This window comes from Macaca thibetana, chromosome 9 (genome assembly GCF_024542745.1).
Source record: "Macaca thibetana thibetana isolate TM-01 chromosome 9, ASM2454274v1, whole genome shotgun sequence".
NCBI classification, from domain to species: Eukaryota; Metazoa; Chordata; class Mammalia; order Primates; family Cercopithecidae; genus Macaca; species Macaca thibetana.
Genome location: NC_065586.1, coordinates 99,214,622 through 99,230,136, shown reverse-complemented (window position 1 = coordinate 99,230,136; position 15,515 = coordinate 99,214,622). Strand labels below are relative to the sequence as shown.

Genomic DNA, 15,515 nt, shown 5'->3' with positions numbered 1-15,515 from the left:
CATTGCTTTAGTAATAATGAATGCATTTAATCATTCTGGAATATTAAGGGGGAAAGAATTGGTCAGAACCCACCCAGAAAAGTCCTGCTTTTTAAGCCTATTGTCTAATCTTCATTAACATTAGAATCCAGGAGCTAGTAGAATTTAAAATCAAATTGCTAATTTAGAGTCCACAACTTGAATACTTAGTAGACAGAAATAAAAGGGATATTCATGTGATATTTAGTAGGATGGGATCAGAATAATTTTATGCCCAAGAAGTTCTATGCAGAATTAAGTTTGTGTGGCAGTGAAAGGAATTTTCAGGTTGTGGAAGATATTTGATTAAAACAGAAAATGTGTGTATATTCTTGACAACTTCTAGATTTTGTATTAGTTGTTGCTAAGTTTTTGCCAAGACAGCACTTAACCTTGATATTTAGCAAAGAAGTCTTCATTTCTGCAGAAGGGCTGCACTTAGGTTTAAGGAATACTCCTTGCAACTTAGTCACATACTTACAGAATTTTAGTCCTAGACTTTAGTGAATAAACATCAGCAAATTCGTTTTGAGAACACCTGAAATCACAGGGTGCAGTGTCCTTCAGGTTGGTCTTAAAAGGTTAATGCCAGGGTTCCATTTCAGGATAGTCATGATTTTAATGGGCATAACTCATTATTAGTATTGTGATTAGCTTACACTATGAGCCAAAACCCAGTGTATACCTAGAGCCATCATTCTGAGAATGTAACCAGTAAAATCTCCTAATAGTTCCATGTTAGTTTGTATACTTGAGCTCTGATGCTGATCTACCTGTCTCTTAATCTGTCCCTTGGGTATTGATTTGCATCTCTTCCTAGCTCTTTTGAGCTCCTTTTAGCAAATTTCAGCTGAGCACACTTTCATATATTAAAGTGCTGTAAAATAAGTTATTGTAGTTTAGTAGTAGATGAAACAATTTAATGTGTAGAATACAGTTATTTATTCTTTATACCTTGTCTGCTTACCAAAGGATATGGCTTATAATACATAGACACAGTACTTTTTTTTTTTGAGGTGGAGTCTCGCTCTGTTGCCAGGCTGGAGTGCAGTGGCACAATCTCGGCTCACTGCATCCTCCCTCTCCTGGGTTCAGGCGATTCTCGTGCCTCAGCCTCCCAAGTATCTGGGACTACAGGCGCCTGCTACCACGCCCGGCTAATTTTTGTAGTTTTAGTAGAGACAGGTTTTTACCATGTTGGCCAGGATGGTCTTGATCTCCTGACATTGTGATCCCGCCCGCTTTGGCCTCCCAAAGTGTTGGGATTACAGGCATGAGCCACCACGCCTGGCTGACACAACACCTTTTTGAAAAATAAAATAGTGGGATCTTCTGGCTATACTTAGTATTTTTATATTCCTTGCATCTGAGTGAGTTAAATAGTAATGCCTTAAAGTAAGGAGTGATGTTTCAACTTTTGCTGTTTGTCCTTCACCAGCCTGGGAGCTCCCATCGACCATGGCAGTCCTACTTTGACCTGATCTTGGTGGATGCACGGAAACCACTCTTTTTTGGAGAAGGCACAGTACTGCGTCAAGTGGATACTGTAAGTCATGAGGATGATCTGTCTGCTAGCACACTGTCCTTAATGTTTCTCCTTTCCGCACTCTTACTCTCCGTAAGGAAACAGGAATTTTTTTTTTATTAGCCATATCTCTCTTTTGAAATTAAGAGTTTTGGTCTTAACTGAAGCAGCCAAACAAACCCACTAATTGAAAAGAGTAAGTGCCATTCATTTGGCTGTCTGGCCAAATAGCACTGGTAGTCGGAGGTGGGGTGGGAGGGTTGTGGGGTGAGGGGAGGATTGTGATAGGATGATAAAGTATTACAAAATCCATATTCTTCACTTAGAAAACTGGCAAGCTGAAAATTGGTACCTACACAGGCCCCCTACAGCATGGTATCGTCTACTCAGGAGGTAAGTCACAGACTTCCCTTTATTTAATGTCTTTGCTCAGACCTCACTGTGAAAGCTTTGGTGATCTCTCAGCAAAGTGCCATATGTACTCTTTAGTGGTCTAAGATGTCATCTACTGAAGGTAAATAGTCACCTCTTAATGCAATGGGAGTCTGGGTTTGAGCAGTTGTTAGTATATCCTAATGAATCTGATTTTCACTAAAACGATCAGTTTTCTTTTTTAAAAAATCCTATTGGAGGCTTTTCTCAGTGCCTGGAATCACTTGGGGGTACTTCTCAATATGTTCTCAAGGGTTTCTCAAGGAGTTTCATGGTTATAGGTACATAGTATGTTGAAGTTATAAACAGTTGAATAAAGCCAGCTTAATGGCAGATTTGTGATGAAATTGGCAGTGGCTCTTTTCAAGGTTAAGCTGAGGATATAGTTTTGTTGCTCTTGGATTTGGTGATCAAGAGCCTGGTCAGCACAGTGGAGTGAAGGCCTTGTCTTAGAAGGCAGTAAGAAGAGAATGGTGAGTCTTTTGTCTTTTTTTTTTCCTAGACTGTTCCTCATACAACTATAAGAATAAAATGAATCATAGTATTTAATGGTTGAATACTATTGGAAGACTGATTTTAATGTAGAGACAGTTTTCTCATTGTTCACTCTTGTTTCAGGTTCTTCTGATACGATCTGTGATCTGCTGGGAGCCAAGGGAAAAGACATTTTGTATATTGGAGATCACATTTTTGGGGACATTTTAAAATCAAAGAAACGGCAAGGGTGGCGAACTTTTTTGGTGATTCCCGAACTTGCACAGGAGCTGCATGTCTGGACCGACAAGAGTTGTAAGCCATTTCATAAATCTTTGATGCAATTTATATCTAAATGACCAGCTTTAAATCAAGTCCTCTTTGATAAACCATTACTTTGTATTCAGGAAGTCAGAGGTGGTCAAAAGGTAGGCCTTGATATTTGGATACTTCCTTCCCATAGAATATTCACATACTTCACAGAACTCCAGAATTTGAATAAATATGAGAAGTTATCTTGTTTAACCTTCTTGACTCTCTTCGAGGTTAAGTATAGAATGTTGGTGTCTTGAGTTGTGTTACAGTAACACTAAGTTGTGAACTGGAGCTCAAATTTCCTCTGTGGTCCCATATTTCCCCAACCATGCCTAGCAGTCTCAGTCTCTCTGCCAACAGCCCATATCTGATTCTGGGGCAGTGATGGCTCTGAATGTTAATCACCTCTGGTATTTTTAATTGACTTTTCTGAGATCTAGAGAATGAAGCCATATTGTATTCTTGAACTAAGCTACACTGTGTATATGCAGTATATACACTATGCTGAATTAAGTTACGGATATAATTCTGTAAAAGTGTTTGATACACAAGTTCTCCAGCCAGCCTTGATGCTTATTACCTGCAGCGTGGTGAAGGTGACTCCGGAAAACTCAGCCTGCCTGGGGTAGGAGCCCTGGCTGTATAACTTGAAATCTGCATGTCCTTAGGCAAGTTAATGAGACACCCTGTGCGTTAGTTTCCTCAAATGTAAAAATGGGGATAATACCTACCTCCTAAAGTTGATGAAAAACGGAGGCAATATGTGTATAAAGATAGACAGACATGACAGCCTTTCTCAACCAAGGCTCCTCATCTGAAACACAGAAAATTATTACCATTATCGTTATTTTACCTTTCCAACAGCTGAATACAGAAAATTATTTGAGTAACACTTTTCTCAATTCTCCTAAAGATGGTAAATAGAAGAAAATGTGTTATATATACAGTAGATGAAGGAGGGCTTGTCTCGAGGAACCCAGGCTGACAAAGGCTGCAACACAGGAAGCACGCTATAGATCTGGCTGTTGCTGTTATTGTCTGTACTATGAGTGGGATTTTCTGGCTAGCCCTTCATTCACATTTACAACTTTCTGCCTATGAAGTTTTGGAAATCTAGTTGATTTGGCCCTGGACCTGTGACTCAGGACAAGTCACCTAATTCTCAGTCTTTCATCTGAAAAGGGGACTGTTAACATTTGCTTAGCTGACTACACCTGAGATGGTGTAAATTCTGGTACTTTTACAAGCTCAGAATGAGCATGCAGCTGGAAGGGAAAGTTGTCGTCATGGTTTTTAAGCAGGAAGAAAGGCGGTTAAAGAGAAGGTGATGGTGCTCATCTGTTGTCAGACTTCAAGCGGGTATCAGTGGGTTATCCTGAAGAGGGGAAGAGGAGGTCACTATACACTCCACCTAGAGCATGTTAGTCCCAGGTTATACTTTTCAGTCACATCTGCAACCTTTTAGTTTTAGCAGCAGTTAAGAACTGGGTGCTTATTTATTTCAAATATCTTCCTTTTCCTTCCAAACCTTAACTAGCACTTTTCGAAGAACTTCAGAGCTTGGATATTTTCTTGGCTGAACTCTACAAGTAAGTTTTCTAAAAATTTCTTTCCTAAAAACTTCTTCAGGAATCACTTAGGTATAAAAAATGTTCTTTCCCGGCCGGTAATCCAAGCTATGTGGGAGGCTGAGGCAGGAGAATCGCTTGAACTGGGGAGGTGGAGGTTGCAGTGAGCCGAGATTGCACCATTGCACTCCAGCCTTGGCGACAAGAGTGAAACTCCATCTCAAAAAAAATGTTCTTTCCAGGCCAGGCGCGGTGGCTCACGCCTGTAATCCCAGCATTTTGGGAGGCCAAGGCAGGCAGGTCAGTTGAGGCCAGAAGTTTGAGACCAGTCTGGCCAACATGGCAAAACCCCGTCTCTACCAGATATACAAAAATTAGCTGAGTGTGGTGGCACATGCCTGTAATTCCAGCTAACTATTAGGGTGACTGAGGCAGGAGAATCGCTTGAAGCTGGGAGGCAGAGGTTGCAGTGAGCCAAAATCACACCCCTGCACTCCAGCCTGAGTGACAGAGTGAGATTGTCTTAAAGAAAAAAAAAGCTCTTCCCAGAGATTTTCACCAAGTTTTTCTTTCATCTTTAGGCACCTTGACAGCAGTAGCAATGAGCGTCCAGACATTAGTTCCATCCAGAGACGTATTAAGGTATCCAAATGGGATTTGGGAGAAAACTTGGGAAATAAGTTTAAATGATTTTTTCACGTTTCTGATTTTTACAGAGACTGGCATTCAACTACTGCTCAATAAATATTTGTTGAATGAGCCAAGAATCAATCTTGTTCTTTGTTTTAGAAAGTAACTCATGACATGGACATGTGCTATGGGATGATGGGAAGCCTGTTTCGCAGTGGCTCCCGGCAGACCCTTTTTGCCAGTCAAGTGATGCGTTACGCTGACCTCTATGCAGCATCTTTCATCAACCTGCTGTATTACCCATTCAGCTACCTCTTCAGGGCTGCCCATGTCTTGGTGAGTTAAGGCTATAATTGACAACCAAGATGTACTCTTAAGTCCAGGGTCAGCAGCCAGCTTTGTGAGATGGCACAGGAGATAGTTTGAACATTTCTTTCTGATGTACAGAGCCCAGGGGCAGGTTATATGGTTGCATAAGAAGGGGTCTTTGAGAAAGTAGAACCAATATTGGAAGTTACGGAGTATAACTTTACTCTCTCAAGTCTACTCTATTAAAAGCTATATGTGGGCCAGGCATGGCGGCTCATGCCTGTAACCCCAGCGCTTTGGAGGCTGATGTGGGAGGACTGATAGAGCCCAGGAAGTCGAGGCTGCAGTGGGCTTTGATTGCTCCACTGTACTCCAACCTTGGTGACAGCAAGAGACCCTGTCTCAAGAAAAAGAAAACGTGGTTTTTACGTTCCTATATTCTGATCTGTTTCAGGACTATTTTGTTTTTGCTGTAAAGTAGAAGATAAACTGTCCTCTCCATCTTTTCTAGTTTCTGGCTGCAGTAGACAATATGGGCACCATTTTGAGGGGCAGGGAGAGAGGAAGACAGGCAACTATAAGTAGTTCTATGAAGATAAGTCTATATTGACTTGTCCTGTGGTCCATTATAGATGTAACTGCATGGCCACATAACAGAGGAGAGGGGTTAGGATTTGGGCAGTAGCTACTTTGTTCTGCCTGCTCTCTGAGCCTCTAGCTTTTTTCTGTCTAGATGCCTCATGAATCAACGGTGGAGCACACACACGTAGATATCAATGAGATGGAGTCTCCTCTTGCCACCCGGAACCGCACATCAGTGGATTTCAAAGACACTGACTACAAGCGGCACCAGCTGACACGGTCAATTAGTGAGATTAAACCTCCCAACCTCTTCCCACTGGCCCCCCAGGAAATTACACACTGCCATGATGAAGATGATGATGAAGAGGAGGAGGAGGAGGAAGAATAAGGAGGAAAACCAAAACCCTGAGCACCCATTAAACAAGTCCTGGCAGGACTCGCAGGAACAAACGATGTCCCTGTTAGGGTTCTACTGGGTGGGGAGGGAGGGGGCTCCATGAAAGTACATCTGAAAAGTTTCTGAAGATTTTATTCTTATCATAGATACTTGTTTTGGTTTTGTGTATCTGTACTCTTTGCAGATGGTCCAAAATTGTAATGGAGTCTGTATTAGAAGAAAATAAGGGTAAAATCAGGCTGAACTGCATGTATATGGCTCCATTGTGGCTTGTGACACTTTTTAAAAAATCATCCATATGTCAGTGTATCTGGATACACGAGGAAAAGGAGAAGAGTCTCAGAGTGGAACAGAGTGGGAAGAGGTGATCTGTAATGTTACAAATTGTGCTATTACTCCAAGATCCAACTTTTTCAGTGCATTACATGGTATTGTATAACAGTGGAGAAATGTATTATTTCCATGATCAAATGTAGTCTCTGTTAAGGTTTCAAGTTTCCTTTTATAAGCCTTTAAGTCATCCTCAGTGACTCTGGCAAGGCTGCTTCTCTGTCACTGGCTTTGCACAGAAGTATTCTCTACTTGCTTTATTCTCTCTATTTTGAGGGAAAAGACAGTATCCTTATTACCTTTTTTGTTTTTTGTTTAATAGCACAAATGCTTATTATTTGTTATCCAAAAACAATCTTTTTCTTATCTGTGCTAAATCTATAGAAAGAATTTAGCTGCAAGCGGACAAAGGAACAAGCCCCCAGAAAAGAGAAGAACTCCCTTTTTATACTACAGAACATTCATTAGTGTGGGCTATATAGCTGTGGCTCATGCTACCCAAATCCAGATTTCTTTATCCTCTAGAGTTGATTGCTGTATATTAAAGTTGAACATCAGAGGATGGGAAGAGGGCTCTGTAAGCCAGAACCTTACTAAAGTAGAGGGCACAATCAGCGTGAATAAATTCACTTCAGAATCCCAAGTTGAGGCCGGGCGCAGTGGCTCACGCCTGTAATCCCAGCACTTCGGGAGGCCGAGGCGGGTGGATCACCCGAGGTTGGGAGTTTGAGACCAGCCTGACCAACATGGAGAAACCCCATGTCTACTAAAAATACAAAATTAGCCGGGCATGGTGGCGCATGCCTGTAATCCCAGCTACTCAGGTGGCTGAGGCAGGAGAATCACTCGAACCCAGGAGGTGGAGGTTGTGGTGAGCCAAGATCACACCATTGTACTCCAGCCTGGGCAACAAGAGCGAAACTCCATCTCAAAAAAATAAATAAAAATCCCAATCCCAAGTCGAAATCACTTCTTGTTTTAAACAAGAATGAATTATTACTGTGTATGTTAGGGTATTAAAACTGTGTCACCAGTACAGTGAAAGTTGTTTCAACATTTTAAACAGTGGTTATAGACTCTTACTTTAACCATCATATATTTGCTTCCATTCTTGTCATTGGTCAATAGGGGAGGGTGGATTAGCTGCTCCAGAATTCAATAAAGTGTAATATTTCTAATGGTGACTTTGACCTATTCTGTAGCACAACTGTAATAGCTGTTGGTCTTCAAGTGGGTTTAGATTTGGTGTAGTGACGTCAGTTTGATATTCTCTTCTTTTAAAGGAAATATATTTAAGAATTGTTATATTCTAACATGATTATATTCATGGTGCTTCATAGGCCTCACAATTTTTTCACAGAAAGATTTTTGGAATAGGACTGTAAAGTAAGGCTTTTAAAAAAATCATTTTATAAGGGAACACAGCCTGGTAACTTAGTCAAGGATATACTGTCTCACTACTTTGGATATATATGGCTTCAGATTAAGTCATCCAAGAAACATACATTCTAAATGGTATCCATTGGGAATATATGCCCCTTTAAAAGAATCAGGTCAGAAATGCAATAACAATTAGACTGTTGCGCATGTTAGGAGAATGTGTGGTCATCCTAGTTACTAATTATTCTCATTCAAGATGGAGATGTTGCCCAGTTTAACATAGTCTTAAGTTTTCTTAAACCCAAATAATTTTTGAGTAGCTTATTACATCTACAGAGCTACTTTATTATAGCAGTACATTTACATATTGTCCCTTTTAGAGCAAGCACCACATGATTGCTTTCCTTTAATTTACCACTTTTTGTATTGCATCCATATAAGAGTGTCTTACTAGCCAGATGATTCCATGGCAAATGATTCTCTGGGTCCAAAGATCAGAAAGTGAAAAGCACACAGCTGGAATAAGCAAGAACTCCACTGCTAGTCACAGCTCTCCGTAGGACCACCAAAACGTATGATTAAAGAGCTCTAGGATTCCATAAGACCCGGAGCAAAATGGTGCCTCTCTGTATATTATTCTTAAGAGTGTGCTGGGAAGTCAATGGTCCATGGGTAGGCAGGGCAGCTGTAATTGGGCTTTTTAAAACAAATTATGAGTTTCTCTCTGTTGCCAGTAGTTAAGGAAGCCGAACTTAAAAGGTATAGTTGTTTTTTCCTTTAAAAAAAAAAAACCTGAGGCGTTTTACACCATGAGAAGACCATTCTGCCATCTCTTTTGAGAATTTTTTCCCAGGCATTTTGAAAACACTATTTACAGGCATTGTAGAACACCAGGCAACCCCTTCTTGAGTGCTAGACTGAACTTCCAACCTTACAGCATGTACTAACAGGGACCCTAGCGTCCCCAGCAGTTGGTCAGTGGTACAGCAGACCCAGGCCCTGCTGGGTTTCCTTGGGGAGAGGAATTGCCCAGTACATTCATTAATCTCTGCAAAGATAGGCAGTGAAAACTCTGATGGTGTACTTCAGAAAAGTTGGTCACAGCCAAGAAAGTTTAGTGTTCTACTTAGACCTAAGATTCTTCTCTTGCTATAAGCATACCTCTGCTGAGACCTAAAATAAGGCAAACCCTTCAAGCTATCCTTTCTAAGATACTTTTAGAAGTGGTTTTTAATAGAACTACAAATCCTTAAGTCACGTTAACATTGTTAAGAAACCACTTTAAAAAGCCACATGCAGTTGCATGTCAGATCTAAAAGTATTTTGTCCATGTTTAGGTATTTCTAAATCAGATGTATTTACTTAAGAAATACTTTGTCAACAACTTTAAAGCCCAGCGATTTTTCCAAGGCTGCCTGGTCATTTTAAAATAAATACTCTGCTTATTCACCACAAATAGCCTGAGACAAACAACTGCATATTTAAGTCTGTATTAGGGTAGGAACCTTATCCACATTCCATGTTATGGAAACTATTTAATCTCTCTTTGATGGTGGGAAAAATGGTAACTATGATCTAGCTATTGCCATACAGTTAATGCTCCAATTCCTCACTGGGCTTAGTAGTTTAGGGCTCAGATACTTATGTTTCTCATGACGATCTTTAGTGGTGATCAGGAAATTCAGTTTTTCTTAAAGTTTTTCCTCAAATGGAACAATTTCAAATGATACACAACTTTTGGGAGGCCCTGAGAATGAAATCTCTACCATGGAGCCACCAGAGCAACCCTGAAGATAAAAGAAAAACATGCACTACCGCCAAGGAGCAGGGACGACCACAGGCACAGGCAACCAGAAAGCAGAAACAGGTGACTTCCAGAAACCCACACTGCCCGTCACGCACCTCCCCTAACAGGAATGCAGCACACCACACAGTTCTCGCACTGCTAGGTATCTGGAAACAGCAGAAAGCAAGTCCTTTAAACAGGCAGCACGTTCATTTATAGAATGAGTAAAAAGCTCTTCTGTTCTTTACCCTGGATTTCTCAACCATTTTTCCCTGTCCTCAGACACAGTGTCTTCATCCCAAGGCCACAACAGTCTGATTGGTTCCAACAAAGGTGTGTGATCTCAAAAATAGAATATATACAGAAGTTTCTCTGTAGAGCTTTAACACAAAAAAAGTACTCCCCATTGAACACACATTTCCTCTCAAACTTGCTGACTGTTTACTGTAAGGCTGAGGAATCTGTTTTCCAATTTAAAACACAATGACGAGTTTTGGATCTGGTCCCCTTGTTTCTTTACACAAAATAACTAGGTACAAATACGTCCCCAGATGTTCTGGTCTCCCACAGAGCTCTTCCCAAAGCCATGTCTGGCCAGGGGAGTAGACAAGGCCTGAGATAAACCCTCCCACACAAATTGGAGACCAAGCAGCTGAGCACACATTTTCCCACGAAAGGCAGCAACAGTCCTTCCACATCTCACAAGTTCTTGAGATACTTGGAAAGAGGATTTGCCAAGCAAACCTTCCCCACACTGAAAAATGTTTCTTCAGTGTCCAGTCTTTGAGAGGGTGTTCTCACCAGAGGTCATCTTTGACCTGAGGGTGTGGGTATTTTGAACAACCCCCTGACCTCAAGTCAGTGACTTCGGAGAACTGCAGTAGGAAAGCTGGCCCAATCTAAAAATTCCTGTCACGTGTTGGCCTCCTGTTTGAACACTGCACAGTCACTAATACCCTGACAGGAAAAGCACTTCAGGGAAGTCGGGCAACTAATTCTCCCTTAGAAACAGGCACCCTCAGTCCTCAGTCATCCACTAGGGGAGATAGCATGCCAGCAGAGTCAGAGAAAAGAGCCCTAGAATCATCCCTTTGTTCTGGGACTGCTTGAAAATAGCACAGATATGAGGCCCTTGGAGGGAAAATGACAAAACCACCATACAAAGAAAGCAAAAGAGTTTATTAGCCATCTAACAGAATTCAACTTTTTGGCTTTAATAAAGAATCATCTCTTTATTAAATTACCTTCAAAAAGTATAAAATAAGTTCCTAGAAATCAACTCCAGGCTATAAAAAGGTCAGTTTTTACCACTTTCTCTACAAGACTCTGATCAATATTTGTTTCCTCGTGAATTGCTGAGTTGAAAAACGGTTCTAGGGAGCACAATTTTTGTGCAATAGAAACCCTGGGGTACATCACAATGAAGTTTAGAAATGAGCGGATATGTGCACACTGTGAGGATGCAAGGGGGGAATTTTAGGCAAATCTCATCTTGACAGCAGGAAAAATTGCCTCCATTTTCCTTGGAGCATTTCCTGATTTGAGCTAAGGGCTCATCTAGACCAAGTGAGTAAAACAGGAAAAACCAACCAAGGCAGCAGGCTGGGAGTGAATGTGCTACCGTGACTTCTTTCCCTAGCTCTGCTGCCCCTTTGTGCCCTGCTTCTAAGGAAAGCAAGCAGGGTCCGAAGCTGGCATTTCACTGGGCTATATTCAGGTAGTTGGGTGATGCCTGGGGAGATGGGAGTGGTAAGTTAGGTCAGGCAGCATCTCAGAGCCAACTCTGTCAGCAGTTCTTCCCTGAAATGTCTCCATCCACAGGACAAGTGTAAGTAAAAGACTGCAAATGCCACAGTTAAATAAATTCAGTGGGGACTATAAATGGACCAGTCAAGAGGCTAAATTATCAGAGCACGATCCTCTTTGGAATGTAAAATAGAGACTAAGAGTGGAGAGAAAAAAAGGGATTCCAAAAAGATGTGGTTTAGGAATGGATCACAGAGGGTCCCTGAAGCTCCACCATATGTTCTTCAGGGACTGGTCACATGTGAGTGAGGACGTTAAGAAGAAACAGAAGACAAAGTGGTGATGGAAAAGAATGTGTATCATACACACCGATTACTGGGGAATGCAGGATGTCCACTGAATCCTGAAGACCCAGCTGCACACGCCTCGCCACACTCAGGTTGGATGTTTCCACTCGAGAGTGACTATCCATGCCTGCTCTGACCTTCCTCCCAGGCTTAGCATAGCAGAGGAGGCCCTATAAAGCCATCCTTGTCTTTAAGAGCCAAATGAGAGGCCTGAATGAGGCCTTTGGTCTTACCTAGGAAACACCGGCTTAGCCTAGCTGCACTGTGTGTTGTTATTAGTGACTGAGCAGCCAATGTCTGGGGCAATTTGACTGGATACTCCGAATGTTCTTATGTAGAGAGTAACTGATGGAAGACAGATTATAATCCTTGCAAAGGAGGACACCTTCCCCCTAGGATTAGCTGTACCAGGCTATGACTTGGAGGCACAGAACTAGTACCCACTTCTCAAGACTTTACACTGTCCAAAGAAGATGCTCTTCTACGTTGTCATGCTGAGATCCAGTCCCAGCTTTCCCACCAGCAAAGCCAGGCAAGTGGGCAGGTGGTTCAGCCAAGCTGAACACAATGGCATGGTTGGTGTTGCATAGATGAAAGGGAAGAGGGAACACACATCTGCTAGAAGGGTGAACAGAACATCATTTATCTAAATAGAATAGAAATAAACAAAAACCTTGTAAAACAATCACAAAATTTACAAATAAATTGGTACAAAATAAATAGGAGAGACTGTACATCTACAACATCATTTGAATTATAAAATGCATTCATTATGACAATCAGCTCATTAATCCTATACATGTCATTTGTGCTTATTTGGGTTTATGTACACAGCTCTGAATACTGTGTTCAGAAAACTTCACTGCTCAAATGCATGACCTGTACACTATGATACAGTGAATAAAGGCTGAGGAGGATGGAAGTCAGACACAAAGCAGGGTCTTACTTGAGGGCCAAGTCATTGTTGGCACTGGGCCTCAAAACCAAGAAAAGGCATATTAAGAGCCCAGCTGGGCAGGCAGCTTCCATTATCCAGAAAGATGGATTATGCAATTCAAGGTAAGTAGAAGAAACCATTATCATTGTGGGGCCAGGCAAGTGACCTGCCTTGGGAGGAAGGAGGCCATGGACTCACAGCTGTACTGTAGCCTACATAGGGGAAGAGAGCCTGTCATCAATAAACCACCTCGGAAATAGTTCATGGAGGTACTTGAGAGGCCCTGCCCACAAGGTCGGAGACCTGCCTCCATCCTCATCCAAAACACTTGTCATCAGGAATACAGGTGGGCCCAACTAAAGGGGCTGGGGATGCTAGGGCCAACATAAAGGCAGCAACCTGTTTATAAAAAACAGCACTACCCTCTCACCCACCTTAAAGGACAGCAGAACCCTAGGATCCATGGATGAGGAAGCTTCAAGACAGATCTTGTCCTAGTCACAGATGAAGTACTAACAGGCATATGTACATAATAAATAATATAAAATAAAGCATATACATTTGTGGGTTTAAAGAACTCAAGAAACAAAAAATTGATAACTTCACCTTCACAGTAGACTTCAGACTTGGGGAGTAATGAATCAGAAGCGAGGCTGGGGCTCTCTGGGGAATGAGAATCCTAAGACCTTATTCTTCCCAACTTTGCTCGCTCTGAAGCCTGAGCCTCCAACAAAAAGGGCAGGCACCCAAGCCCCACCAGGCCCATTGGATAGTTCTCTTCAGGGTGAATCTGCAGCGGAATCTGGCCCCCCAAAGAATTGCATCCTAAAAGTGAATCCATGTGGATCAGATGTGGGTACATGCCAGAAGGCATCCTTCCAAGCGACGCAAGACAATGCTCCCAGTCATTCTCATTTGTTCATGGTCCCAATGGGCATTAAAACCTGAAAACCTTGTGTACTCAAGACTTTCTTACAGTATGTATTGGATCTGTGTACATAAAAACCTCGGCATACAAACACCTGGAACTTTATTCTCTTGCAGCTAGAACCTTTGTTTCCTTGCTGTTTGAAGTTCAACCTGGTATTTCCCATCAATAGATACTTAAAACAATTCTAGTAGAGATGATGTCAGTGGCTCTAGCATACAGACAGAACATGCTTACTTGAGCTCAGGTCTGAGAAGCAAAGGTCCCCTGCCTAGGATGGTGGGAGGAAAGCTGCTCCCTGCTCTATGCAGTTGCTGTGAACTGCCGTCTCCTCTTTGCGTCCGTAGGGTTGACCAGGGACTCTGGAATATGAATCTCCAGATAGGAAAGAAGGTAGCAAAAGGGAAACGGGCAAGTAAACCGTGATTGCAGACAGAAAGCTTGCAAGTGCTAGAGGAGGAAGGCCGGCTTGTCACAGCCTTGCTGAGTAATAGCAGCAAGCTATTGGTGCACCACTCACCCCTCAAATGGAGGCAAATGAACCTCAACTTAGAAGTCTCTGAACATCTCTCTCCTATTAACCAACTTGAACACCTAAGAAATAGGAAAAGATAAAAGATTTGCAAATGACCCTGAGGTATAAAACTCAACTGAGAAGTTGCTCATTGATAAATTACATCAGAAAAATTTCTGAATCCCCAAATCACTTTCCTATTCAAACCCCCATATCCCTACTAATTCTGGGTTAACCTACACCTCACCCAGATACCCTTGATGGACAGAAGCACCACTAGTCTAGAGCCCAGAATGGAACTACATGGCCCAGGACAAGAGCCAGTTTCCTCAGTAAAGAAGTAAGCAATGGTACCTCAGAGGCCTCTCAGACCCTAACCTGCCAGCTCAGTCTTGTATTTCTCCTCAACTCTTTGCAAAGAAAAGCCCATTCTGGGCTCAAAAGCAGAGGGGAGTTTTTCCCATGCCACCAGGGAGCTCGGGTCATGTAATGCAGTGTGGAAAGCCAGCCCTCCCTGGCCTGCTCTTGCTTGGAGCCCCAGAGAACAAGGTGAGCACCTTCATGTGCCAGCCAGGTGAGTCATCGGCCTAGATCACCCCTGGGGAACAACAGGGACAAGCCTGGTTGCCCAGGAGCCCTCACCTTCCTGGGCCTAGGGAAGGCGAGGATGGCTACAGATCCCCGGCTGGCTTTCAGATGACAGAGGGGTTGTGTTTTCACTAGGCAGGACACAGGCTTGATCAGCCAGGGCCTACACAGGTCTGCTCAACCCGAAGACAGAATTTGAGGGCAGAAGTTCATGGTTCCTGCTTAGCTCAAATTCCTATTGCTCCATTTCCTAGGGAAAATGTATTTCTATTTGTATCTACCATTATTTTCCTAGGCTTGGAAAAGCTGGTCCTTTAGTGTACAGTGCTGAGGACAGCACAGGTAAATATACTCACAGTTATTGTTCCATATTAGTGTGGAGCTCTGCATTCAACATCTGCATTGTTCCTTGAAGTCACATTAGAAGATGGTAAGCTGCCCCACTCCCTCCCACTTGGGGATGCCAACCGCTTCAACATGGCATTTAACTCCCTGCAGGGAGTGAGGTGAGGAGGGAAGAAAGAACAGAGTTCAATGTACCCTTTCAAGTTCAAAATATGTAAGAACCAAGATTTAAGCTAGTTGATTAGCACCCCAATATCTGTGTAAGTCTTAAGATTTTGTTTTCCTAAGAGTTTAAATGTATGAGTTTGAATTTGCCTGATGCATATGGGACAAGCAGTGAAGGGAAGGAACCTCCAAGACAGCA

The 15,515-nt window shown here is 42.3% G+C and overlaps 2 protein-coding genes across 17 annotated transcripts in view; both read left to right on the top strand.

Annotated features, from left to right (window-relative positions):
* Positions 1-7,903, top strand: part of NT5C2 (5'-nucleotidase, cytosolic II) — a 183,834-nt gene extending 175,931 nt beyond the window's left edge. For all 15 annotated transcript variants that reach the window (XM_050804131.1, XM_050804132.1, XM_050804129.1 and 12 more), the window contains 7 exons: positions 1,457-1,564; positions 1,870-1,936; positions 2,594-2,764; positions 4,302-4,353; positions 4,914-4,974; positions 5,122-5,298; positions 6,005-7,903. In XM_050804131.1, the coding sequence (XP_050660088.1) occupies positions 1,457-1,564; positions 1,870-1,936; positions 2,594-2,764; positions 4,302-4,353; positions 4,914-4,974; positions 5,122-5,298; positions 6,005-6,241 (873 nt within the window). In that variant the 3' untranslated portion in view covers positions 6,242-7,903. The remainder of the gene's footprint in view (positions 1-1,456; positions 1,565-1,869; positions 1,937-2,593; positions 2,765-4,301; positions 4,354-4,913; positions 4,975-5,121; positions 5,299-6,004) is intronic.
* ARL3 (ADP ribosylation factor like GTPase 3) overlaps positions 1-15,515 on the top strand; it is a 537,289-nt gene that overhangs the window by 99,099 nt on the left and 422,675 nt on the right. The window lies entirely within an intron of this gene.